Source organism: Crotalus tigris, unplaced genomic scaffold, assembly GCF_016545835.1.
Source record: "Crotalus tigris isolate CLP2741 ecotype Arizona unplaced genomic scaffold, ASM1654583v1 scf7180000024508.2633422, whole genome shotgun sequence".
Classification (NCBI taxonomy): domain Eukaryota; kingdom Metazoa; phylum Chordata; class Lepidosauria; order Squamata; family Viperidae; genus Crotalus; species Crotalus tigris.
In genome coordinates this window covers 512,334-539,718 of record NW_024100680.1, presented here as the reverse complement: position 1 = coordinate 539,718, position 27,385 = coordinate 512,334, and the positions used below count along the sequence as shown (strand labels likewise).

General features: G+C 34.7%; 1 protein-coding gene across 2 annotated transcripts; it reads left to right on the top strand.

The window, feature by feature from the left end:
- Positions 1–95: 95 nt before the first annotated feature.
- Positions 96–27,317, top strand: POGLUT1 (protein O-glucosyltransferase 1). Of its 2 annotated transcripts, none has more exons than XM_039333790.1 (11): positions 96–272; positions 2,040–2,130; positions 4,404–4,547; positions 6,710–6,845; positions 6,976–7,097; positions 7,776–7,835; positions 11,179–11,278; positions 15,111–15,169; positions 16,264–16,431; positions 18,653–18,709; positions 19,804–20,240. In XM_039333790.1, the coding sequence occupies exons 1-11, from the start codon at positions 188–190 to the stop codon at positions 19,865–19,867; spliced, it is 1,086 nt and encodes a 361-aa protein (XP_039189724.1). In that variant the 5' UTR covers positions 96–187; the 3' UTR covers positions 19,868–20,240. The 2 variants fall into 2 exon arrangements, with proteins under 2 accessions (XP_039189724.1, XP_039189723.1); XM_039333789.1 differs by lacking the exon at positions 19,804–20,240 and adding an exon at positions 27,153–27,317 and having other exon boundaries at positions 99–272.
- The last annotated feature ends 68 nt before the right edge of the window (positions 27,318–27,385 follow it).

The window sequence follows — 27,385 nt, the reverse complement described above, 5'->3', positions numbered from 1 at the left end:
CAGCTTTTCCTGTTAATAAACTACAAACCCCATAAACCAAGGCGGCAGCGGCGGGACACCACTTCTGAGCTTGCGTGTTAACTAAGTGGAGGTGGGGCTAATGCAATCAGCTTTTCCTTTTTTCAATGAATGGTTCGGGAAGATGTGTGGGCGCATGTGTTAAAGTTGTAGTTTGGTGTTCGGCGCCATGCGGTGTCTGCAGTTGTCTCTTGGGATTTTACATGTTTTTATTCTGTTTCTGTTTACTGTGTGCTGGGGCGGTAGCTCAGCAGGTGAGTGTTGTTAGGATGATTTTTCACTGATTGGAAGCAAATAGGACAGAAATATATCTCGATACAATTTTGCTGATCTATGAGATCCAGGAGTTCTTTCTACACCATCTCATTCTTGACTCTCTGGAATCAGTCATTCATTGTTCAGAGGCCAAATATCATATTGTATTCCTTTATAGGTTTCCTTTTTATTTGCCAGAGATTTGAACATTCATCTAGAGCTTGTTTCCTAACGCGTTTAACTATTCTCAATATTATACTGTTTTGCAAATAATTAAAAATACATTTACCGAGCTAAATCACTAAATTAAGATTTTTCTACGATCTGATATCCTACAGTTTATCAGATATCTTTGGCATCACGACGAATTCTAGGAGTTTTTCTCACACATCTGGAAGCATTGCTTTTTGTATATTAGAAAACAGACTGAGGAATCTTAATCATAAAAACAATATGATAGCATTTGCTTTTGTAATTTATTAGGACTGTGTAGCAATTTGACTCAATTCCAAAATAAGTGTTTTGACATAACTCGTCTAGGTCCATTTTGCGTAGCTGCATCTTTTCCTGTGCTTGCTCTTTACCTCTGAACAACTTTTTCCGAATCAAGCGTGGAGTGCTGCTAATCCCTTAAATCTACTTTTACATTTTCTGCAGATTAATTAATGAAAAAGAAAAGTTTATCCAGATAAAATTGCATCTGCAGTTTGTTTAAGCAGTAATTTAATTATTGTTGGAGTATATCCCCCCTCCCTTTGAACATTGGAGAATAGAGCTGAAGCTATTTCTGCTCACTTGTTGCCTTTAATATCTGATAACTATTGGTCCCAGCTCCTGTTGACCATGCTGACTCCGGACTATATAGTCCCACATGTCAGAAGACTCTAGAATAATGTAATGCAGCATTATTTGTAATATAAATATGTCACCACAAAAGTTTTATTCACGATTAAATGCTACTTGAGTGCTATTGCATTTAAAACCACATCATTCTGTGGGCATAAATGTAGATGCCAGAAAGGAATTTGTGTCTTGGCATGGTCACTGTGTAAATGAAGAACTTAAAAAATACATTGGTTACTCCTACATCTTATCTACTTATGCCATACGTTGAACTTTTTAATCAAAACAATACTGCGCAAATAAATTATCATTAATGCAGGTGAATTAAACCATAATTTAGAGGCAAATTTTTATAACTTTATGACTTTTATAACTTTGTCTCTAGTTTGCAAGTCCCTTTTTTTTCAGATCCAATTAATGTACCACCATTAATCTACACATCAGCTAACTCATGTTTAGCAGAACTCAGAGCAGTTTGTATGAAAAACAATACATTATTAGTCAAGGAAAAAAGAGTGAAAATAATATCCAATGTGCTAAAGATTCAAAGGAAATTAAAGAGATACAGTGATACACGAATTTTAACTACCGTAAAAATATTGCAAGACAAACATTTTAATATACTTAGCTGATATATTTAACAAGAAGTTCATAATGTATTTCCTGCAGTTACTTAATTGTATAATTTAAGGGAAAAGACTTTAATTATTTTGGGGGTTTTTGTATGCTTTCCTATCTTTCGAACAAGTAGTATTAGAGGAAAACGTGAATACTTTTATTATAAAAGTGTAAAATCCAATTCCATTCATGTTGCAAGCACAGCATTCACAGAACATACTGTATATGAAAACCTTGTAGTACTTGCATCAACAACACAGTGGAAATAATAATAACATTTGCAAAATTGTCTGTTTAAATTTTAGATGCACGCTGGAAAAAAATCCTTGTTCAAATTGATGAGGCGGTGAAGAACTACAGGCCTTGCGTGAAAGATAACTGTGAGTGCTATCAAAGGTAAGGCAAAGGTATCTTTGATGGTTCCATCCATGACTTATGTTCTGATTACCTATTTAGTCATTAAGAACTTCATTTATTTATTTATCAAATTAGATGAATCTTCTGAGTTTGTAGGCAACTATTAGCCCTGGCTGGGTTTATATAAAATGTATATTTTAACACAGTGGAAATGGTCTGGTTACTTTGTAATTCTGTAAATTACATGAATATAGAGTTCTCATATGCTGCTATGTCATAATTGATTTTTGGTTTAGTATCTTTTACAAATCTTGCTCAGAGTCAAGTAAACTTTAGTTATATCATATCTTAGTGGAATATCAGTGCAGTTGTGATCTCCAGTCCTTCCATTTATAGCATGGTTTTATGCAATATGCTAACTGTAACATGATTCACTTAGAATTTTGTGTGAATCCAGCAATTATGATGTAAACAAACAATTATGATTTTGTCAACAAGTTAAATCATGATTTAGTATTTAAGATTTACTTTCCCTTTTCCCCGTGTAATTGTGAGGAAGAATTCAGAGGCATTTGCTTCCATCTCAGTTAAATCATTTTTATCATGTTTAATTTGAAGAAATAATCTTCAAAAACCATATTTGCAGAAGCTCACCATATTTGGGCAACCCTTGAATTTATTATATCTCTCCCTGCTGTGCAGAGGGTCAAGATTCTGTGACTTTCTAGACTTTATTAGCATATGTGATGCTAAACAAGTAAAATATATTCTTGAAATCATAGACTCCAAGGGCTTCCCCAGGCCACAGATTTAGAATAAGATAATCATTTCTTTTCCAAGCTTTTAATTGTTAATTACTGATTTAACTTTTATTGTATTAATTGTATTATATTTTATACTTCACATTTTTATTTGTTAAAGTTACTTTGTATTGGAATAAACAGAAAATTGAGGTGTATATTCAATAATAACAGAATAAAATATTTTCATTGTATTTATTGCAAATGTTTTAATTTATTTAAAACTCACAGATAAAATAAAATATTGCACTTTCTTTTAATAATCTATTCTGTATCATACTCATTTTGAATACTTTTTCCTTAAAGATAAATTATACCTTTATTAATTATACCTTAGTAAGTTATTTTGAGATTGTACTACACAATTGCTTTAATTTTATATTATTTTCTATAAACTGTCCCAAAGAGGTTCTCTAGAAAGCATAAAAACATATTTAAATACATCAACTGTACATATTATCTATAGCATTTTGCTATAAAAGATAATATAATTTCATAATGGAAACTTTCTTTAAAAAATAGTTCAGTACACAAATATTTTAGAATGAATAGAAAGAGAGCAAAATAGAACAGCAGTAAAATAAATCATTTTAAGTGAGCCTCAAGGGATCAGTGGGTCCCAACCACTGCTCATATAGGATGAAAAATGCTTAGTTATCCTAAGCCAGGATTTTATTAAATCAGTAATAGTTTTTTGGTTCAGTTAATATTAAGCAAAATCAAAGAAGCATTGAAAGTTTCTTTATACCATGTTTCTCTTGGTTACAAAATCTACAGTAGAATGGCTGAAGTAGAAGAAATTTTGTATTTTGGAGCAGATACCAGTCCTTAATCCAATTAAGATATTTTGGCATGATTTGAAATATGCAGCTGTGGAATGCCTTCCCCAAATATTAATGAGTTTAAGCAGTTTCATGAATAGAAATGGGCTAAAGGAGAGGTCCCTAACCTTTTGGGCACCAGGGATCAGTTCTGTGGAGAGACGTTTTTCCATGGACAGAAGGGGCGTGGTTTTGTGTGCTGCCTGCATCCCACAAATGGGGCTTTGCTTCTTTGTGCGGACTGGTTTCTGGCATGCCGCGGACTGGTACTGGTCCACGGATTGGGGGTTGGGGACCTCTGGGCTAAAATAATGCTGGTCTAATGTGTACGAATAATGAACAGATGTAGAAAACATTTGGTTGAAGTCATTGCTACTGAAGGAGGTGCCACCAGTTTCAAAACCTAAAGTTTAAAAAAAGAATTTCCCAGCAAAAACATGATGGTGGTTCACTGTGGAGACATGATGATATACTACTTTGTATTTGTTTATCTATACTAGCATTTAGCTGAAGGTACCATTGAGCCTTCTCTGCCTCATTTGCTACTTCATCTTGCCCACTAGTAGGGCTGGTTTCAAATCTGCACTGAATCTTCACTAGGTAAAACTATATTCCTAATCTTCTTGTTAACTGTTGTTACACTAACCTCAAGTATGTTTAGCAATGTTTAACAATCTCTCTCTCACTTTAGAGTTAGGGAACAAGATTTGGCTCCTTTTCAAAATGGAATCTCTGAGGTGTTGCTGTCAGAAGCAATCAGTCGAAAGCTTGGGACGCACTACCAGATCATTGAGAAGAAGTTGTACCGGGAGCATGATTGCATGTTCCCTGCAAGGTGAGATATAAAATCTGTCAATCATGTACACAAAAAGAGAAAGAGAGATAAACAGAAAATCTGCCTGCCCCATTAATTTATGGGTCATTGAACAGAAAGTGTTCAAAAGGGCTGAACTCTAATGTAAGGGAACTAACCAATTTTGTATTGTCTTGCTTGAAATGTGGAAATTGGATTTGCTTTTGTGAGAATATTGACACTGCACTTTAGTTGTGCAGGGAGATGATATAGGTTAAAAACTAAAAAAAAATCAGGAATAAATACCTCTGAGGGAAAAGGATAATTGTAAAGTATGACTAGTTGTAGTTGTTTGATTGTCAGACAGGCCTGTGACTTTATTTTATGTGCTCTATGATGGAGTAAAAGAAAAAGCACTCTTTATACTATCAGTTAATAGTGTGCTGCTTCCCCGTTGTTTTTTCTGTTCAGGCCAGGTTCTGATCTCTTTGCAATGATTCCATCCTATTCCTATCACTGGAATAGTGTATTTTTTATCCTAATCTCAGTCTAGTTGTTCAGTCCATTTTAACATTTTCTTTTAATCACTTTGGCTTCATCCTACTTTTGATGAATCATTTTGCCTCTTATGGAACGTCCTACCATAGGATAGGAGGTCTGTACCTCTTCTGATATTTAACAACATGTGAAAATCTTGACTCTTTGAAAGATTATTTAGGACTGCAAATTGAGTGGGTTATGTTTTTTAGATCAGTGGCCACCAACCTTTCTGGTTCTGTGGATAGTAATGATAGTGAGGGGGGAGAGGGGATAGTTTTGCATGCACCCGCCACTTGTGTAAATGGAACTTCACATACCCACCTACTGCTTGCACGGCCCTGTTCCCAAGAAGCCTTAACCCCGGTATTGGGCTGTGGCCTGGGAGTTTGGGCCCCTGTGTTAGATGAATGATGGTACGTTTAATATGTTATGAAAAAAAAATGAGCAGTAATCTTTAAAGAATAAATATTTGTATAATAACATGGAACCTCTAAATAAAGAACAAATAGAGCAGCAATCAGCAATTTTTCTAATAACCGCTTTAACCATTATTTGCTAATAAGAAGATTAGAATTTTAGCAATTCACCCTTATAGCACTTTTGAAAATACAAGAGTTAACTGTTTAGAACAACCTAAGGGGGAAATAGAACAACCAAAGGTTGTTTAGAACCTATTTAGAACAACAAAAGGTCAAAAACTTATAACCTATTGCAATTAAGAAATACACACTTTGGCTGTAAAAGAAGCTTAAAATAGTGATTTTAGTAAAGCTGTAAAGGAAAAGAAAAGGGAGGCATGGAAATCAGATAGATTTACTTTAGTTTTTATACAAGAGCTTCAGTGGAAGAACTTAAATTAGTGATATTTGACACTGGTTAGATTAGTATGTGCACTATATACATGGGCACTGTTCCAAATTCTGAAGAGAATGTTCAAAAAGAAGGTATTTTTAAGTATACACATTTTAAATAAATGTGATAAATTTATCTCCTTTTGAAAAACATTTTTTCTTTTTTCCCAAGCATTATGGATGTTATTGAGTAAATGCTTGTTAACTACTATTCAACAAAAATAAAATAAAAACATAATCTAATGTGCTTAGATTCATGCTAATTGAAATGACATAAAAACAGCATGAATAAATTGGCCACCATTTGTTTACCTTTGTCAAGCCTTGGGGATAGATCAGATCAGGAGACAGCACCACCAGAAATACTGGAACTCTACTTTGTGACATTGTGTCAGCCCCTCATGGTAGATCAGACTAAGAAACCAATGCCTTATAGGTCAATACTACCGTATCTTTATTGTAAAGCTATAATAATAGACTGATGATTCCCCTCCCCTCTTCTTTATTCTTGTGTGAACAAGGGAGAGATTTGTCTGAGAAATTTAATCATGTTACTTTCTTGCTCTGGTCTAGGGGCTTCCTGGTTTATTCTGGGTTCTGTCCAAACCTCTTTCAGAAAGAACATTTTAAAAAAGGAAAGGAAAAAAAAACAATAGTTCAAGTGATCTCCTTTGCTTGCTTTGGTCATCTGTGATGCAGACTTTGTCTTTTTTAAAAAAATGTGGTTGAAATAATCCATGGCTCAATATAATGGGTAAACACAGCTAGTCTACTCTACTCATAGATACCTTTTTGATATTTGATTGCCTACAGATGTAGTGGAGTTGAGCACTTCATTTTAGAAATTATTCAGAACCTTCCTGATATGGAGATGGTCATCAATGTGAGGGATTACCCCCAGGTGCCCAAATTTATGAAACCAAGAGTGCCTGTTTTATCTTTTAGCAAGGTGAGTGAACAGAGAGCTATTATCCATCAGTCACGTTAGACAGGACAAATATCATGTTTTATTGAATCTCTTGTATGAATGAAACATTTTGCTAGAACTAACATGCTTTGCTCTCCTTTTTCTCTCAAAGACTTCAGAATACTATGATATTATGTACCCTGCCTGGACATTTTGGGAAGGGGGGCCAGCTGTTTGGCCAATATATCCTACAGGCCTTGGGCGTTGGGACCTAATGAGAGAAAGCCTCCAAAGGTAATCTGAGGAGAGAATAATTTTGTTGTATTCTTTTTTAAATAAAAGAGAATCCAAATTTGCATTTAATAGGGCCATGTGCACCAGTTCCTCATTCTGAAGAGATTTCATTGAGCAATAATTTATACTTTGTTAAATGAAAGCTGCAGGCATTTAGTTATAGACTGTATAATTCAGAAGAAATGCATGTTGTTCAAGTTCATCTAAGGGGATATAATTGTGCTTCAGATTGAGAGAAATCCATGCAGAGGTTAGCACATGGGGAGTGGAAAGAAAACTTTAGAAAGTCAGTAGGAAATTCAGATGCAGAGATTTTAAGATGAAGATCTGTTTTTCTTTGGTGGATGCATTTCCTTGGTAGATGATGCTGGAAATTTGATTCTAGGACCGAATGCAGCAACCTACGCTTTCTTTCTCTTTTTGCCATTCTATTTAATCTCCACCCAATGAGCTATAAGTAAACAGAAAAGCAATATCAAGAGTTACAACGGTGCTTAAAAGTTTGCGATCCCTTTTTATTTTTCAATATTTCTGCATAAATATAACCTAAAGTATGATTTGTTCACCACTTTTGTTCACCACAGAAGTCCTGCAACTAGATCAAGAGAATCAAGTAAATGAATAAAAAACAGTATGTTTTTTAATTTTAATTCTGTGTACTTATCAAAATATTCTTAGCTCAGCAGAAAAATGGCCCTGGAAGAAAAAAAAATCCAAAGCCTATTTTCGAGGATCCCGGTGAGCATTTTTTTTCTCTTTCAAGTGCTTTGATACTTTGATAGTCCTAATCTTGTAAATAATTATTCTACTATATGCTTTGCTCAGGGAAATTCAATTGGTCTAATTGAAATATATGCATTTAAAGGTAATGTTTTCCTTGAGTTGATATCAGCTCCTGGGGAGTACCTGGACTTACCTCTGTTATTTTTTTGGCATCAGTGCTTTGCTACTGCTATATTCAGGAATGCTTTTACTACATAATACTATGATGCCTAGTTTAATAACTCTGGGAATTATTAGTGTTTCTAATCCAAATAGTAACCAAATCTACTTAATTTTTTCTAAAAGCAGCCAAGGCCTGCTATGTATTATTAACTCAGTATTTAGGTTACTATGTTGAATGTTATGTGTGGGTGATATCATTTTGTTTTAGAAGTAGTGGGTGATATTTTGTTTTAGAAGCCATTGAAATGCACTAGAATTTTCTCCAGATTCCAGAGAACTGTAAAATGTTTTCATGTCGCTTTATACATTTTGTTACTTAGCAAATGCTACTTAAAAAAGGGGGGAGAGCAGTAGAAATAGTAGTAGAATCAATCATATTTATTTATTTGTATTATTAGATCATGAGAGAAAAATACAATATAACAAAATTCCATCCAATAGAATTGACTTACAATTTAGAAGTCAAGCCAGTAAACAGATATTAAAAGAGCAAACCAAACACTGCAACCATACATATTTTTGTAATATGCCCTGTGATGCCATTGAGCAACCCATCTGTAATTAAAATAAAACAGGTGTGATGACTTCCAGTTTGCGTCCTGGTGAGACGGGATGCAGGAAGGCAAGGCTCTGCCTTCCACACCCGATTTTGCCCTACTGGGGGCCCTAAAAAGGGCCTAAAATCTCCACAAAGAAGCGATGAAGAGGAGGGGTGGCTTGTTGATCACGGAGAGATGGATGTTTTTCTATTCCATCCAAGGAAAGCCCTCCAAACTGGCAGGGAAAAGACTGGCTACTTTCCTGTGGCCGGACATTAGCTGCTGACAACCGAAGAAGAAAAAAGCACTAATTAATACATCGTACCAGCATGTTTGGAATTGGGTGAGAATATTGATCCTTTCTTTACTATTTTACAACTGAATTTCCTGGGAAAGGGTCTCAAGAAGCTAAAAAACTCCGAATATAAATTGAAGCAGTGTTTTAATTTTATGGGGGACAGAAACATAGAATACTGAAGTGGAAGTAATATAAAGCTACAGTTTTGATAAATTTGAGAACTGAAATAACTGTTAAGATTTTCTCTTTAAAAAAAACATTGAGGCGAAATATAAGAAATCAATCCTTTGTTTTAAGAGTGGAAAATGGACTTTGAATGACATCTAGTGGTGGATTATCACTATAATTTGCTTCCTGGCTGCTTGGTGATTCTTAGCTCGGGAGAACAGTTGGCAATAAAGTAAAATATTTTGGCATATTTATCACCCTGACCTTCTTGGATTATAAATATCTACTGAGCTTGGACTTTTAACTTTAAGAGCTAGTGGGAGACAAAGAAAAATTTGACCTTGGACTAAACCTGGCTGGGAGAGACTTTTGAGCTGCTTTCAGAGAGGTTGAACATTTTGAACACTTCGAGCATTGTGGATTACAACCTTGCCTGACTGACAGTTTTTGGATACTTGAGACAAGGATTACTATAAAATATTGCTTTCAGGACTGAACCTATACTTTGGAATCTATTGGATTATAAAGGATACATATAAAGACCAGAAAACTAGAAGAAACTTTGATCTACTCTTACTGAGACTGGTGATACTAGAGGATCTCCAGGAATGATGCCTCAAGAAAAAACAACATCTTTCAGAAAGAAATATATTATATGCTACAACTAATTCACCAAACAATTGTTGAATGCAAAGAGGACATAAAAGAAATCATAATTAGACTAAAAACAATATAGACAATATAAACGAGCAAATCTCCAAATTAAATCTACAGCTAGAAAGTTCCCAGATAATGACTACAAAGTATCAACAAATAATCCAGAAATCAGAAGACGAAACAGAGGAAATGGATTTAGAGATGGAAGAGATAAAAGAAGGGAAATATAAACAACTATATATAAACAAAATACTGCAAGACTTAGCTATAACAATGAAAATGCAAAAGACCTTTTACCCCTTAGGTCTGCAATATATATCTGATGGCAAGGGAGAAGATTTTAAAAAATGGAATATAGAGTTGTTAGGGGAAATCTCACAATTTTGGATACAGGGAATGAAAAGAGAAATGGAGAGAGAAAGTAACTGGGAGTAGTTAGGAATATAAATGGCCGGAATTACCCCCCCCCCCAAAAAAATACCGTACCTAAATTTAAATTGTCTTCCTCATGCTAAGCAATTTTTACAAAAATAGAAAAATCCTGGGCGATGTAATTGCATGGCTTGGAAAGCTACTTGGCAAAGAAAGAAAGCGAGAGTCAGATTTAAAAAACAGAAGATTTGACCTTTTAGAGGGAGCATTAACATATTTAAATATTTGTTTGAATAAGATTAAAAGAACGGATGACCCTTAGATATAATTAGACTTTTATAATGAAAGATATGATTTAGAACTAAGATAGCATTTTTTTCTTTTTTTTTGATATGGGAAATATGAAGATAGGAGGAGGATTGATTTGAATAAACCTTTAGCTATATAAATGTAATTAATATTGAGAAAGTCATAACTGATAAAGATATTTTAAATACTGATGGGAAATCAAACCTTAACAAGAGCACAAAAACAGGATATTGATTAATGAATTGACATTATTTTTTAATTGATAGTATTGTTATTTGTATGATATTAGTAAACTATGATGAAGATGCTTATATTTAACTCTGTATACATTAACAGTAGCAAAAATTGTAATGGTGTCATGAGGGGAAAATGGAAAAAATATGGAGAAGAAAGGAGGATCAGGAAAAAAATACTGGATTGTGTACTATTGAACAGATTTATATTGAAGAAGTTAATGTTAAATATTTGAACCCAGACAATATGTTGCTTACTAAGCACTAAAAACTGTAATGTTTTAAAAATTAATAAAACTTTTATAAAAAAATAAAATGGGTGTTAGCGTAGGACCTGCCAAGATTTGGGAGCCAATTAATAGTGCGAGACACTAATACTAGTCAAATAAAGAGATTTTGACATTCTGATCTCTCCAAGCAGAGTCCCAGAAAACCAGTGGATGGTGGTTATAATTTTCACTTGCTCACTTTAGAATTATATGATTTATTGACCAATGTATTTGAAAAGTGCCAGGTTGGAGAAAGCCAATCTAACAGAGTTCTGTGTAATTTCTTGGTAGGACAAGTGCAGAGCGGGATCCTCTCATTCTTCTTTCTCGGGAGAATCCAGATCTTGTTGATGCAGAGTACACTAAGAACCAAGCTTGGAAATCTGAAAAAGTAAATACTATTGAATACTATTAAAATACTATTATTACTGTTAGTATTAATACTATTATTTTTTCCTTTCTCTTAATAATTAGACAGTGAAACAGCTTGCCTTCAGATGTTATGGGTGCTTCATCACTCAAGTTTTTTTTTTTTTACTTAAAAAGTTTTATAAAAATTATAATATTAACCCACCCAAACCCCCCCCTCTCCCTCCCCCACTTCCCAGAGCTGAATACAGGGTTACAAATATGATAATCATATTTTTTAAGGTTTTTAAGAAGAGACTGGACAGCCACTTGTCTGAAATGATATAGGGACTCTTGCTTGAGCAGGGGGCTGGACTAGAAGACCTCCAAGGTCCCTTCCAGCTCTATTCTATTCTGATTATTCTGATAAAATAATCCCATTATGAAATGAGATAAAGTTTCTAATATTGATAATTGTTAGTACATTTCAAGATTTTCTATTTAAAAGGAAAGAAAATGTATATTTTAGCTATATTTTACTCTACTCCCACTGGACTTGTAAGACTTTAATATGTGGTATACAACTGATTTTATATTTAAATGTGAAAGCTTCTTTAAATACAGCATTATGCTCTTGATACATGTATAGCAGGGTACATGTTTTTAATGATTTTTTTCTGCTGTTAGTTGTTTCTTTGTTGTATTATACTTTTTTCCCAAACGAAGAGAAAATGTAAGCTATTCAGAGTCCTTTTTGATTAGGGTAGTATATAAGCTTCAGTAAATAAATAAGTAAATCAATAAATTGTATCACTCTCTTCCAATTTGATTATTCCAGCAGCCACTGTATAGTTGATTAAGCTGAGCAATTATTGTGATTATAAGAGCCGTGATGGCGCAGTGTTTAGAATGCAGTACTGCAGGCTAATTCACTACTCACTCCAGGAGTTAGATTCTGAGCAGCTCAAGGTTGACTCAGTCATCCATCCTACCGAGGTGGGTAAAATGAGGAACCAGATTGTTGGGGGCAATATGCTGACTCTATAAACTGCTTAGAGAGGGCTATAAAGCACTGTGAAGCAGTATATAAGTCTAAGTGCTAATGCAGTTATGGAACAGGGGGCTTGATATGATGGAATGTGGGAAAGACCCTGGAAATCTCTGAAACCTTAATGTTAGCCAATACTTCTACATCATGCTAGCCCACATACCAACCTGGATTTCATTAGTCCAGCATAGACCTGTCCAGTGTGTTTGAATTGCTTGTGGACTGGTTTCAAATCATACTTTCAAGAAATAAGCCTCAAAGGAAGTTTTTTAAAGATGTTTTATATGACAAGGGGTAAACATTGTTGTAAGAGATTGCTATGAGCATAGTATATTCAAACAGTTTATGCATACAGTATATTGGTGCTAATGGCATCATATCAAAGCCAGCATGGACAAATTTGCAGCCGCTTGTAACAACTTTGGCCTCTTCTGAAGTGATGTACCAGCCAGTTCCAAAAGCCCAATATCAAGAGCCTACCATCACAGTAAAGGGACAAAAACTGCAAGCAGTGAACCAATTTACATATCTTGGTAGTACCCTCTCCCGTGCAGTGACAATTGACATCGAGGTCAACTGTAGAATTGCCAAGGCTAGTTCTGCATTTGGCAGATTGCGGACTAACGTGTGGGACCGCCGTGGAATAAGTCTTGCTACCAAGCTTAATGTTTACCAGGCAGCAATGCTAACTACCCTGTTGTATGCTAGTGAGACCTGGACAGTGTACAGGAGGCACGTTAGGCAACTGAACTACTTCCACATGACTTGCCTTCATAGAATTCTGAGGATCCGGTGTCAGGATAAGATACCAGACACAGATGTCCTCTCCAGAGCAGGCCTATCATCAGTTTACACTCTGTTGATGAAAGCCCAGATGCGCTGGGCAGGCCATGTTGTAAGGATGCCAGATCATCGCATCCCTAAACAGCTCTTCTATGGTGAGCTGTCTCAAGGAAAGCGATCACACGGGGGACAAAAGAAGCGATACAAAGACATGTTGAAAGCCTCTCTTAAGTCCCTGAATATTAACACCATCTCTTGGGAACTTCTGGTGCATGATCGACCGACATGGTGCACCTTGGTGTACCAGGGTTGCCAGACATATGAACACAGTTGGCACAAGAGAAGTGAGCACTCCGCAAAGCCAGAGCTGTAAATGCTGAAGTAACATTGTCTACATTTCTTTGTTCAGTATATGGCAGAACATTCCGTGCTAACATCGGTCTTATTAGCCATCTACGGACACATCGTTGATGGCCCATAACCCACAAGATGTCAAGGTCTTTATCGAAATCGATGGACGAACAACTCATCACATCAAATAGATTATTCCACTTCTCTTTTTTATCTCTTGCTGATTGAATTTTAGTCTATTTTCCCCCCAAATCAGCATGCCTGATTTGGCACAATGGGGGGTAAATTAAATAACAATAATAATCCCTCTGATTTGTAAAAACAGAAGTTGTTTTCCTAGTGTGTTTTACTGAGCATGCTTACTCCATAGTCATGGAGTTTTATCTCTATAGTAGTGCCTATTATGTAGACAAAATGATGTAGCATGGGGCAGAAGTCTTTTCAGGTTCCAGTACTGCCACGTGATCTCATTCAGTGATGTGTTTCCATCTCCTAGATCACAAAATTACTTTAAATCTAGTAAGGTTTTGGTGGTCCTGCCTCACAATTTCAAGTCTATGAAATGTATTTTTAGAGACACACATAGTGAAAGCTTACAGTATTCATTTTTTCCTCACCAGCCCCAAGCTTCCGCTATGTATGTCTCTAAAAATACATTTCATGGACTAAATATATTGGCATCTGCTATTTTTGTCTACTAATCCATGAAGCTGATTGGAACTATTGTATATGTTCACCTGTAAGCCCATGTACGTATAAGCTGACCCTCCATTTTTAACTAAAATACCATGAAAAATGTGTTGCCCATCAATATATCAACCACATATTTATGGTATTTTTAATCAAAAGTTTTAATCAAAATTCTTTGATCCACTGATTCATGGATGGGCTTATGCATGAATATATATATAGCAAATATGGGTACTTTAAAAAGTTATTGCTATTTATATTTGTGAATAAGCCCATCTGCAAATAAGCCAAAGCTATTTTTGGAGATGCATTTTGGCATCTATAGTAAAATTCTCAGTTTATTTGCAAATTTGTACTGTACTCTACTAAAGTGTTAGTACTGGAGCTCATCATATAAAAGAAAGACGACCAGTATCAGAACTAACATTTAGGTCAAGAGGAATTCTGCATAGTTTAAGAACCTAAGGGTTTATAATTATTTCTGTATTCTGAAATATTCTATATTGAAAATAACAGTTCACAGCTGCAGTTATTTATATGGAAAATGATGAAAAGATTTGGGGCATGTAGACTCAGAGTCTACAAAAATGGATTAGCATATAAATTGAATAAATAAGCAACCTATATTAAATATGGCAGTTCTAATCAGTGCAAGACAGGAAAATGGATTAAAGAAAACCACAGCTTGTTGCATATGTGAAATAAAAATACTACACAGCATTTGTGTGTGTGAACAAATGTTTATTTGAAAGGAAAAAAAATCAATGAACATTCTAAGAAAACTTGTATATGACTGCAGTCTAAGAAAATTAATGAGCTGAATATTTAGCTAGTTAGTCTTTAGATTCTCTGGCTTATAGTAAGAGAACTTTAACTTTAATTATATATTCTATTGAAAAAAATTAGGAATAATGTGTATTACTGCATCTTTTTGTATAGCATTTCTGTTATAGTTATTAGGAAGGTGATTAGAAACAGTTCTTTAAGAAATCTTTTTTTAAAGGATACTCTTGGGAGACCACCTGCAACAGAAGTTCCACTAGCAGACCATTGTAAATTCAAGTAAGTAGTTGATTCAATCTCAATAAATATCTAATGCATGTCAGTTCAGTGTAAATATGTGAAAGCAAGTGTCATGGAATTCATGGGGCACATGTCAGTATAGCCTTGAATTCAGAAGATCTAGTGTTTACATTGGCATTGAGGGCCAGGATTCCCATCCATTAACCCTTAGCTGCTAGTGCTATTTTAATTGTTTGCCTTAACTTGAGCTTCATAGTGAAAGCTGGACAATTAGTTGTGTCCTGATTCTTTTTATAAGTAGGAACATATAAATGCTATTGGTATTAGGCAAACTTAACTTTTTCTAAATATTCTACTTCTGTATTTGGATTTTGTGCTATGAATTTCCACCATCCCCAGTTTACCGCTGTGTTACTGTATTTCAAGGAGTGCATTCCAGGAGTCTCTAAAACTCTGTATCTCCTGTGTGCCATTTGGCATTAATAAGTAATTGATATGATTAAACTCCTTAGATTGCCTGTAGTTGCTGTGATATTCAGAACCAAAGGATTTTGTCATCTCAGGCCCCTGGAGTTTTGCACCAAGAATTTTCACTTATCATGTTTACATGATAAAAGGATGCTATTGAGAGGCTGGTATTTTAAATGACTTGACATCTCTTGAAAGGAGGAAAACATTGCTAAGAATAGAAATTGGGAATTCTTTCATTTGGAGATTGTTTCCTTTCCTCGTGCTGACAGAATGTAGCCTCCATTTCTTATGGCTCCACTGTGGTTATTAAGATGTTAGTGAATATTTAGCTGAAATATACATGTTTTATGGTGTGTTCATTTATATGAACTCAGTAGGAGCAAAGATTAGACCAGATAGAAGAGTGCAGAAGATGCAACAATTTAGATTCCTGAACTTTGGATTTACTGCTTCTAATTTTGGCCTCTGTGTGGCAATATTTGAATGGAATATCTTTATCATATAGCATTAAGATTATACTCCAAACTTTCACTTTGTAGAAGAGTAAAATAAATTTACCTTTCTATAATGTAAATATAAATATGCTCATTATTGGAGAGGAGTCGTATTTTAAGGCAGGTGTTTGTGTTTTTTTTTCCCCTTTCCTTTTCTTTAAATACAAGATACCTCTTCAATTTTCGAGGAGTAGCAGCCAGTTTTCGCTTCAAACACCTTTTCCTGTGTGGCTCTTTGATTTTTCATGTTGGAGAAGACTGGCAAGAATTCTTCTATCCACAACTGAAACCTTGGGTTCACTATATCCCAGTTCAGTCTGATCTTTCTAATGTGAGGTGAGATGTTAAAACTGCTGTGGCTTAATTATTTGTGTGTATTAGTAACTTTTATGTAAAATATTAATATTACAAAACTATTTAGGATTGTGCATCATATCTGACAAAGTCATCCATAATGAGGCAGAGATAGCTGAATTAAAATACATGGGTTGCCTTCAAAGGTAGAATCATACAGAATGCATTGCATGGTTTAGTCTGGATTAAATTGTTTTTTATATGATTGAGTCTAGGTCAGGGGTAGGCAACCTTGGCTCTTTTATGACTCGTGGACTTCAACTCCCAGAATTCCTGAGTCCACAAGTCATAAATGAGCCAAGGTTGCGTACACCTGGTCTAGGTGAAATCTATTTTTATAGATGGATGTTTAATTTCTATAAAAGGGATTTCCAGTTAAAGGTGGTCCTCATTTAACCAGCGTTTGTTCAGCAACCGTTCAAACTTAAATTGCATTGAATAAGTGGTAATTTCAACTGGTCCTTGGAATTCTAGACATTGCGACATCTCCATAATTACGTGATTGTGATCTGGGCACTCAGCACCCAGCTCACAATAACAACATTTCAGCAAGCCACAGTCACAACTTCCAGTGTTCCCTTCCCACAGGCAAAGTCAATGGGGTAGCTGGCAGGGAGTCAGAAGTTGCAGTCATGTGAGGTCCTTGCTTAATGATCTCATCTTTACAGTTCTTGCTTAACAATGGCACCCAGGATGGCCAGAACCAGTCACTAAGCTGCAGTCACATGACATTGCACTTTATGACGTTGTATGGTGATGCCAATTCCTATTATTGGCCTAACTATTTTATTCCTGTTTTTAACTTAATTTATTATAATATTTATATATTGTTTTTATTTATTTGTATATATGTTTATATATAAAATATATACATAAATCCCGATTAATTGCCATCATGAACAATATATTGTACATCTCCCCCAAAAATGACCTATATTGGCAGATGTTTTGATACCTTGATTTGGACCATCAGCATTTTCAGCTTCAAACACACCTAAATTATTAGAAGTAATCAAAAAATATAATGAGACAGAAAATCCATAGTTATTTTTTATAAACCTTCTTACTGATCAATCATTTTGTCTGGCATATTTTAAAAACTGATTGGAATAAGGAATTGGCAATTTCCATGTTTAAATAATGTAAAAATGTCTTAATGTCCATATGAAATTTAGATATTTAGGTTAATTTAATTTTTAAAAATAAAACTAAAGCTTAATTGTTATTAAAAATCAATATTTCAGACAGAAAAGAAATTAGTAAATCATATTTTTGTTGGAGATCAGTTGGGAATAAACATGCCGTTAAATCGTTGTACTCTGGAAAAATTCTACAATACAATAATAAAATATTAAGAAGGTTTAATATTTTTATGCATGCATATTTTTTAAATTAAATACCTACTGCTGGAAAATGATGGCTAGATAACAAAATGAATTCTCCGCTGCCTTATTACTGCTAAGACATTTATTTGATTGGTTGTTGGTTTTCATAGCTGCCCAATTCTACTTGACTGACCTTCATATTGGAATGATAAATTTATGGTTCCAATTGCTCAGTGGATTGAAGAGCTGATATTACTTGTGACTTATGAATGAGTTGTTTATAGACACAGATTATGTAGGGATGATCATAATGGAATATCTTTCACTGAAACTGTTGTATGAGATTTTGTATGTTTACTCATAAACATGAGTATACATATACATATATAGTTGTTTTGCTTCCTTTTCCCCTTTATTTTTGTACTCTACAAATTATATTTATTTTTTTTAATTAAAGACAAATTAAAAAAAAAACATATATATGCAGGAGGCCAAATGTCTGTATGGATTGTGATTGATATTTTATTCTTGATGCCCTTCTTTTTTTTTTTAGTAACACAATTATTTGTTTATTTAACTTCATTATTTAATTATTTATTGCATTATTCTTATTTTATGTTGTATTTTATTGTACTGTTGTTGTATTGTAATGCTTTTGCTGAAGGAAGGTTTAGAGTTCTGTTGAATTAAAGCTCCAACAAATGAACAAGCACATAAATAGCAAGTTAAAAAAAAAAACACCAAAGCCAACCAATTAAACATAACAGATTTCCCCTGCTGAGATTGGTCGTATTTATTCTGCCTAAAATTAGTCTTAAGAAACTAACATTTTCTGATTTGTATCCAAAAAATAATAAAATACCAAATATATGTTTCAGAGAGCTATTGGAATTTGTAAGAGAAAATGATGATGTTGCTCAAAGTATTTCCGAGAGGTAAGCTCTTACTACTGCTATGCTTTGTCTTAATTATAGGAATTCCTTGGTATAAAATCGATTTGATCATGAAGTCCATAAGACTTTCCCAAGATTATATTTAGTAATTTGTTTAAACATTGAAAAATGTCTACAGATAGTCCTTCCTTAATATCTATTTGTTCGGTAACAGCTCAAAGTTATAGGAGAAAGAAAGGAACTTATGACCAGTCCCCAAAGTTATGGCCTTTGAAGCGCCCCTATGATCACATGATCAAAACTCAGGTACTCTGCAGTCTGCTTGCACTTACATGTGCAGGGGACCAGCCTATCTCCCCCATCTACCCTTTTGGGCCCCTGCGTTCCACAGTCGTTGCCACCCTAGCTGACATCCACTGTCTTCTTGCTCCTGCTACTGATGAAGCATGCTCCTTCACAAGACAATTGCTGGCTACACAAGGCTTTCTTTCCTAGATCATGCATCATGCACTTCCTCCAGAGACCAGGGGAAATTGGCCTTCTATAGCCAGCAGCTGCCCCACAAAGATATAGGGCAGGAACCCTTCAGCAGCAGCAGGAGCAAGAAGATTGTGAAGGTCATCTATGGCAGCAGAGCGCAAGACAGTAGAGTACCTCAGAGCACATGTTGGCAAGGGCTGGGCTGACAAGAGGCTTCATGGGTGGTTTTAGCTTTGTGCTGCTGGGCCAAGCTGGGGATGATTGCCACCTTGTAAAGCAAAGTGTAGAGTGACAAAAAGGGCAGAGGTGGTAGGGAATAGTAGTTAGGGGAAGTTGAAGAAGAGGCAGTCTCTTACTTTGGAAGAACTGAGGCTCAGGGCTAAGAGAATCAGAATGACTTGGATTTGAGAGTGCCCTTGCCTAACAACCTGAGGAATTCTGTTGACAATGGCAGTGGAGAGCTAAGTAATGTGTACATGTTGCTCAAGTACTACCTGCATTTGTATGGCATATAAATTTAGAAATAATTGCTAGGATGTGTTTATGTCTTGCAGGAGGAAGACCTTTAAATGATATTTAGTTCTAATACTGATAATTATACATCATTTAATGTTTACTTCCACAATTGGAAAAGGTTTGTTCTGTTTTCTTTACAGCAGCTGGCACTTCCAAGACTACATCAATTCAAGTTATATGTATAAGTCTGGCTTTGATTTTTAAATAAGCACTCAAATTTTAGGAATAAGTCATTAAATTATAGTTTAAGGACTTATTACTACTATTATTACTACTATGCCCCAGGGCTGTGTTCTGGGCCCAGTGCTCTTCAAAATCTTCATCAGTGATTTGGATGAGGGGATAAATGGGGAACTCATCAAATTTGCAGGCGACACCAAGCTGGCAGGAATAGCCAATATTCCAGAAGATAGGCTTAAGATACAGAAGGATCTTGACACACTTGAACGTTGAATGCTATCTTAAAAAATGAAATTCAATAGTGAAAAAGTAAGGTTATATATTTAGGCAAGAAAAGCCAAATGCACAGGTATAGTATAAGTGGTACCTTGCTCAATAGTAATAATGTGAGAGAGATCTCGGAGTCCTAGTGGACAATCGATAAATATGAGCGAGCAGTGTGCTGCAGCTGCCAAAAAAAAAAAACACAGTGCTAGGCTGCATTAACAGAAGGATAGAATCAAAATCACGTGAAGTGTTAATACCACTTTACAATGCCTTAGTAAGGCCACACTTGGAATACTACATCCAGTTTTGGTCATTACGATGTAAAAAAGATGTTGAGACTCTAGAAAGAATACAGAGAAGAGCAACAAAGATGATCAGGGGACTAGAAGCTAAAACATAAGGAATGGTTGCTGGGATTGGGTATGTCTAGTTTAATGAAGAGAAGGGCAAGGGGTGACATGCTAGCAATGTTTCAATATCTCAGGGGCTTGCCACAAAGAAGAGGGAGTCAAGCTATTCTCCAAAGCACCTGAAGGCAAGACAAGAAGTAACAGATGGAAATTAACCAGAGAGAAGCAACCTAGAACTAAGGAGAAATTTCCTGACAATTAGAACAATTAATCAGTGGAATAACCTGCTTCCAGAAGCTGTGAATGCTCCAACAGTGGAATTTTTAAGAGACTGGACAGCCATTTGTCTGAAATGATATAGGGTTTTCTGCCTAAGCAGAGAGTTGGACTAGATGACCTGCAAGGTCCCTTCCAACTTTATTTTTTTTTTTTTATTATTAAATTTTTTCAGAAATTTTACAAATAAACATCCACCCCCCCCTCCCAAACCACCCCGCCCTCCCCCCCCCGACTTCCCAGAACTGAATATAGGATTATTTAACAAATTTTAAAAATAACGTTTACAATTTATAAGATAATTAATAATAATAATAAAAATCGTAATCATAATATATATAATAATAGTATACATAACATAAGCTTTAAAGTGAATAATATATACTAAAAAAAAAAAAGAGGAAAAAAGGAAAAAGAAAAGAGAGAGAGAAAGAAAAAAAGAAAAAGGTAGACGAAAAATAAAACATATATAAAAAAGTATATGAATAATAATACATAAAGCGTAAAAAAAAAAGAAGAAAGAAAGAAAAAAAAAACAATCATTACAAGTTATAGAAAAGCTAAATAATATTTTTCCATATCCAAATTATGTTGTATAAAATTTATCCATTTTTCCCATACCGCAAAAAATTTCTCTTGAGATTGCTCCTTTAAAAAAGCCGAAATCTTTGCCATTTCTGCCAAATACGAAACTTTATAAAACCACTCTTGTAAAGTAGGCAAGGATTCCTTCTTCCAATATTGTCCTATTAACAGCCTAGCGGCTGTAATCAAATTTAACATCAATATAACCTCCTTAGCATCACAATCAATAACAATACCTAATAAAAATAATTGCGGAGTAAATTTTACCCTCTTTCTAAAAATTCTTTGAATATTCCACCATATCTTAATCCAAAAAGCTTTTATATGCTTACACGTCCACCAGATATGATAATAAGTAGCATCCAAGTGTCCACATCTCCAGCATTTCGGCTGTAAATTAGGGTACATAATGGACATTTTCTTTGGATCAAGGTGCCATCTATAAAACATCTTATAAAAATTCTCTCTTAAATTTTGCGCTTGTGTGAATTTAACATTTCTTATCCAAATAAGTTCCCAAGTATCCATTGAAATCGATTCACCAATATTCTGTGCCCATTTAATCATACAATCTTTAACTAATTCAGATTCTGAATCCAATTCCACTAAAACCCCGTAAACTCTCTTTATATGGGTTGGCCTTTGATCTCTTACTTGTTTTAGAAGAATTTCATCTTCTCTGAGCCAGCCCATTTTACAATCCATCTTCCATCTATCCACTATTTGTCTATATTGGAACCATGAATAAATTAGATTTTCATGTGTTAATTCTTCCAAAGATTTTAACTGCCAGTCTTGGCCATCCCATCTAAGTAACTGTGCATAAGAGACCATATCCATATTAACCCCTTTCCTTATGCCTTCTATGGCATGCCGAGGTATAGCCCATAATGGTATTTTAAAATCACATTTATAATACTTCCTCCACACTCTAAGCAAAGAGATTCTTATAATATGAGACTTAAAAACCCAATCCACTTTTTTATTAAATATTAAATAGGCATGCCATCCAAAAAGTAAGTCCCAACCTTCCAAATGAAGTATTTCTATATTTGTTAAATTCACCCAATCGCTGATCAATGTTAATACTACAGCATCATAATACAATTTCATATTTGGTACCTTGAGTCCACCTCTCTCACGAAAATCTTGCATTATTTTAAGTTTCACCCTTGGTTTTTTCCCTGCCCAAACAAATTTATTAATACCTTTTTGCCATTCATCTAAATTACGTTCACTCTTTAAAATAGGTAACATTTGAAACAGAAAAATAAACTTTGGCAGGACATTCATTTTAATAACTGCAATTCTACCCATAAGGGATAACTGTAAATTGTTCCAATTTTTTAAATCCTTCTGTACCTCCGTCCACAGCTTTTCATAATTATTTTTATACAATTTTACATTGGAAGCAGATAATATAACCCCCAAATATTTTACCTTATCAACAATTTCAAAGTCTGTTAACTTAACTAGAACCTGTTTATCACCATTAGTCATATTTTTAGCTAATATTTTAGTCTTATTATTATTAATTTTAAAACCAGAAACACGTCCATATTGTTGGATCAATTGTAATAATTTTACCACCGAACAAGTAGGTTGAGACAAAGTAACAACCAAGTCATCTGCAAAGGCTCTTAATTTATATTCTTTTTTATTAATTTCTATTCCTTTTATTTCTTGAGACTCCCGAATTTTAATCAACAAAATTTCCAATGTTAAAACAAACAATAACGGAGATAACGGGCATCCCTGTCTTGTACCTTTTTCTATTACAAAAGCCTCTGACAAACCCCCATTTACAATAAGTTGAGCAGTCTGTTTTTGATATATATTAGATAATACTTGTAATATATTTTGTCCAAAATTCATCTCCTTAATTAAACATAACATAAACTGCCAATTCACTTGGTCAAAGGCTTTTTCAGCATCCAAAAATATCAGGCCTGCAGAGACTTGGTTATTCTTTTCTAAATACTCTAATAAGTTAATGATTTGTCTGACATTATTTTTCATATACCTTCCAGTTATAAAACCCGATTGATCCTTATGTATAAGCTGCTGCAAGATCCCCATAAGCCTGTTGGCTAAAATTTTTGCAAAAATTTTATAATCCACATTTAAAAGAGATATAGGCCTATAATTTTTAGGCAATGTAAGATCTTGATTGTCTTTTGGAATCAGTGATATAAATGCATTACGCCAAGATGGAGGGATCTCTAACCCCTGTAATAAGTTATTAAACAATTCACACAACGGTTGAGTCATCTCTTCTACTAGAGTTTTATAATAAATAGATGTCAACCCATCCGTACCCGGCGCTTTGCCCAATTTCAATTGTTTAATAGCTGTAACAATTTCTTCCTTAGTAATTAAACCATTAATCTCTTTTTCCTGATCTTCTGTTAATTTAGAAAAATTAACTTTACCTAAATAATTGTTTATATCTGTAGTTTGAATATTAGTACTCTTGTATAATTTTTGGTAGTATTCTAAAAAAGATTTCTTAATCAATTCTTTCTGATAAACCAATTTACCATTATAATTTATTTTATCTATATTCCTCTGTTTCTGTTTCTTTCTTAACTGATAAGCCAACCATCTCCCTGGTTTATTAGCATTACAAAATGTATTTTGTTTCATAAATAGTAAATTGGTTGCAGCTTGATCAGCCATCAACATGTTAAATTGTGTTTTTAACAGTTTTATAGCTCCTTTCACCTTTTCATCTAAAGGATTTGAAATTAGGAGTTTCTCTTTTAATTTAATCTCCTCTTCTAAATCTTTACGTTTCTGAATCTGTTTCTGTCTATGCAAGTTATTCATTTTTATCAAAATACCACGCATAAAAGCTTTACTTGCATCCCACACCATTGACATTGATGTTCCCTTATTCATATTTAAAGCAAAATATTCCTTTAAACATTCCTTTAGTTTGTGAACATTTTTTTCTTGTTTAAATAAATTCTCATTCACCCTCCAGGATCTCCTGTCTTCTTTCTCAGCAAACAGTTCCATCCAAACTGGACTATGATCAGACAATGTCCTAGGAAAAATTTTTACATTCTTCACCCTGTTGTATAAATCTGTTGTGATCAAAAAAAAAATCAATTCTTGAGAAAGATTGGTGTCTATCTGAGAAGAAGGTAAAGTCCCTTTCTTCTTGGTTACGTTCACGCCAATAGTCTCTCAATTCCCAATCTTCTTTCATGTCAAAGAAGGCTTTAGGTAGTTTAGCCTGTTTAAAAAAAGTAGAAGAGCCTTTTTTGTCCTTTTGTATATCTAAGACACCATTCCAGTCTCCCATTAAAATCACAGATCTATAGTCCAACAAGGTTATTTTCTGATGTAGCAACCTGTAGAATTGCTCCTGTTGCTGGTTTGGTGCATACAGCCCCACAATAAGAATTTTCTTGCCATATAAACCAAGTTCAAGCATAACATATCTTCCATGAGGATCTGATTCTAACAGGATAGCAGATAAATTCTGCTTAACATAAATTACCACACCCCCTTTTTTCCCAGGGGCGGGAGATACAAAATGAGATCCCAAACGAGGATTGTTTAAGTATTTTTGGTCTTTAGATGTAATATGAGTTTCTTGCAAGCAGATAATATCATTGTTGTGTTGCTTTAAATAATGGTAGATTTTTTTTCTCTTTTGAGGAATATTTAATCCATTAACATTCCAGGTCAGGAGCTTTGCCATCTCCCTTGGCTTTGAGCCTGGAGAAGATCCCCTCAAATTCTGCTACTGAAGAGTATGTTGCAGAGCTTTTGGGTGTTGCTCCTCCCACCGGCATTGAGACAATTTGCTGAGTAGATTCTTTAATTTCTTTTTCTTTTTTCTGTTGTTCTTTTTCTTTATGTTTATGTGCTGCACGGGTCATTCTCTGTTCTTTAACCTCTGCTTGAGACATCCATACCACCTGTCCAGCAGTCATCGCATCTGTACCTTCAGGTTTCTGTTCCATCTCTTTATCACTCAGGACTTTGTGCATCATGGGCAAAGGTGAGCCTGCACCCAGGACCGTTTTGTAAAATTCCTTAGCTTTAACAACTGTATTAAGTCTATAACGTGTCCCCGCATGGCTCAAAACAATACCCATCGGAATCTCCCATCTAAATGGCATCAGTCTTGCTTTAAGTTCATTTGCTAGAAAAGCAAAATCTTTTCTGCTTCTTAAAATTTTAGGTGGAATTTCCTTTAAAATAATAATATCTTGGGCAGCAATCTGAAATCTTTTATTGTAAAAAATTTGCAGAATCTGATTTCTCAAAGACTTCTTAGCAAAATATATCACCACATCTCTAGGCAGATTCTTCTGTTTTGCAATCCAAGAATTAACTCTATAAATTCTTTCCACTTCCCCACGTAACTCATCTTTATCTATATTCAAAATAACAGCCCAGTCATTAATCACCATTTCCATCAAGTCTTGGGTTTTATCTTCTTTCAGGCCTCTTATTCTCAAAGCATATTCCATCTGTCTGTACTGGAACATGAGAATATCATCTTGTGAAGTTTCCACTTTTTTCTGCATATCTTGGAATTTATAATCCAAAAGTTCTACTGTTTCTTCAATTTCCTCCACTCTAGAATCCAGCTTCACGACCACTGAGGCCACTCCAGATAAAGCTAAAAGTATATCATCCCTCAAAATAGTATTATTTTGTTCTAAAAGCTCCTTCATCTCTTTCTTCATTTCTTCCTTGCTTTCAGATTTATTCTGTTCCAAAAGTTGCTTCATTTCCTCCCTAAACTGTGACACAGCATTTACCATTATTTCTTTAATGTCTTGTGCTGATGTGCCAGATGGGGGAGGTGAAGGTGGAGTAGTTTTAGGTTGCTGCACTGAGGGTATTATTTTAAGTTGTTGTTGCACAGTAGAAGTAGCAGGAGAAGAAGTTGCCTTAGGAGCTGTAGTAGCTGGTTGTCGTTTTGAAGCCATTTTAATTTATCTTTCTTTCTTCATAAAAATACCAATAGAAAATAAAAAATCCAGAAAATTAAAAATAAGGTAAAATAAAATAAAATAGAATCAATTTAAAAACTCCCAAAAAATAATAAAAAAAATAAAAAGGAAAGCAGTATTAAGCAACAGTTCAGCCAGTCCGTCTTTCAAAGGAAAAAAAAACTTTCAAAACGCCATTTTACTTTCACTCTCACTTTTCCGCCCGCGAGAAAAAAAAGAAAGCTCAAAAAATGAAAAAAAATCAGCACATACTAAATAAACTAAGTAAACTAAAAAAAAATAAAATAAAGCTAAACTATAAATAAAATCCTTTAAACAGTTCTGTCCGGTTTAAAATTACTCACGGTTACTTTAAATACGGAGATGGTAGCGGCGTTTCGCTTTGTTTCCGAAGAAACAAAGACAGCTGAGAGGCGGAGAAGGCAATGAACTCCGAGGGAGCACTCTTTCTACCCCCCTAAAATAAAAATCCAGGGAAGGTTAAGAGGTTCTACCTCTATTCATGCGATCTCTACCCCTTCCCTTCGCCCGGGAAGAGGATTGCGAGCCGCGGGCCAGCTGATGAACGCTGTGCTCCGCGGATCTGACACCGTCTCAGGAGGGCGGCTACAAAGTAGCCGCCATCTCCGCTGCCTTAACCACCGGAAGTTCCCCTTCCAACTTTATTATTATAGTTTCCTGAAGAGGCATATTGATTTGCTAAGCTTTTTTTTCTTTTTTATAGCCCAGATATGTATTTAAGCTTTTGAACTAGAAAAACAATTGACTGTATTGACTTTTGAATTAGAATTTAAAATTGAGTTTTGAATTAGAAAAGCAATTGATTTCTTTGCTTGATTGTTTGGTCCCTAGGGGTCGCCAGTTCATCATGGACCACTTGCAAATGGAGGATATCTCTTGTTACTGGGAACAACTTCTAAAGGAGTATTCTAAAGCCTTGACATATAAAGTAAAACGGAAAAGCAACTATAATGAAATACTGCCCAAACCTTTGAAAACTGAACTGTAAAAAAAAAACCCACTTCCAACCAGGGCTTATGGACATTTTGATATTAGGAAAGCAGGATTGTTCCTCTGACCAATGG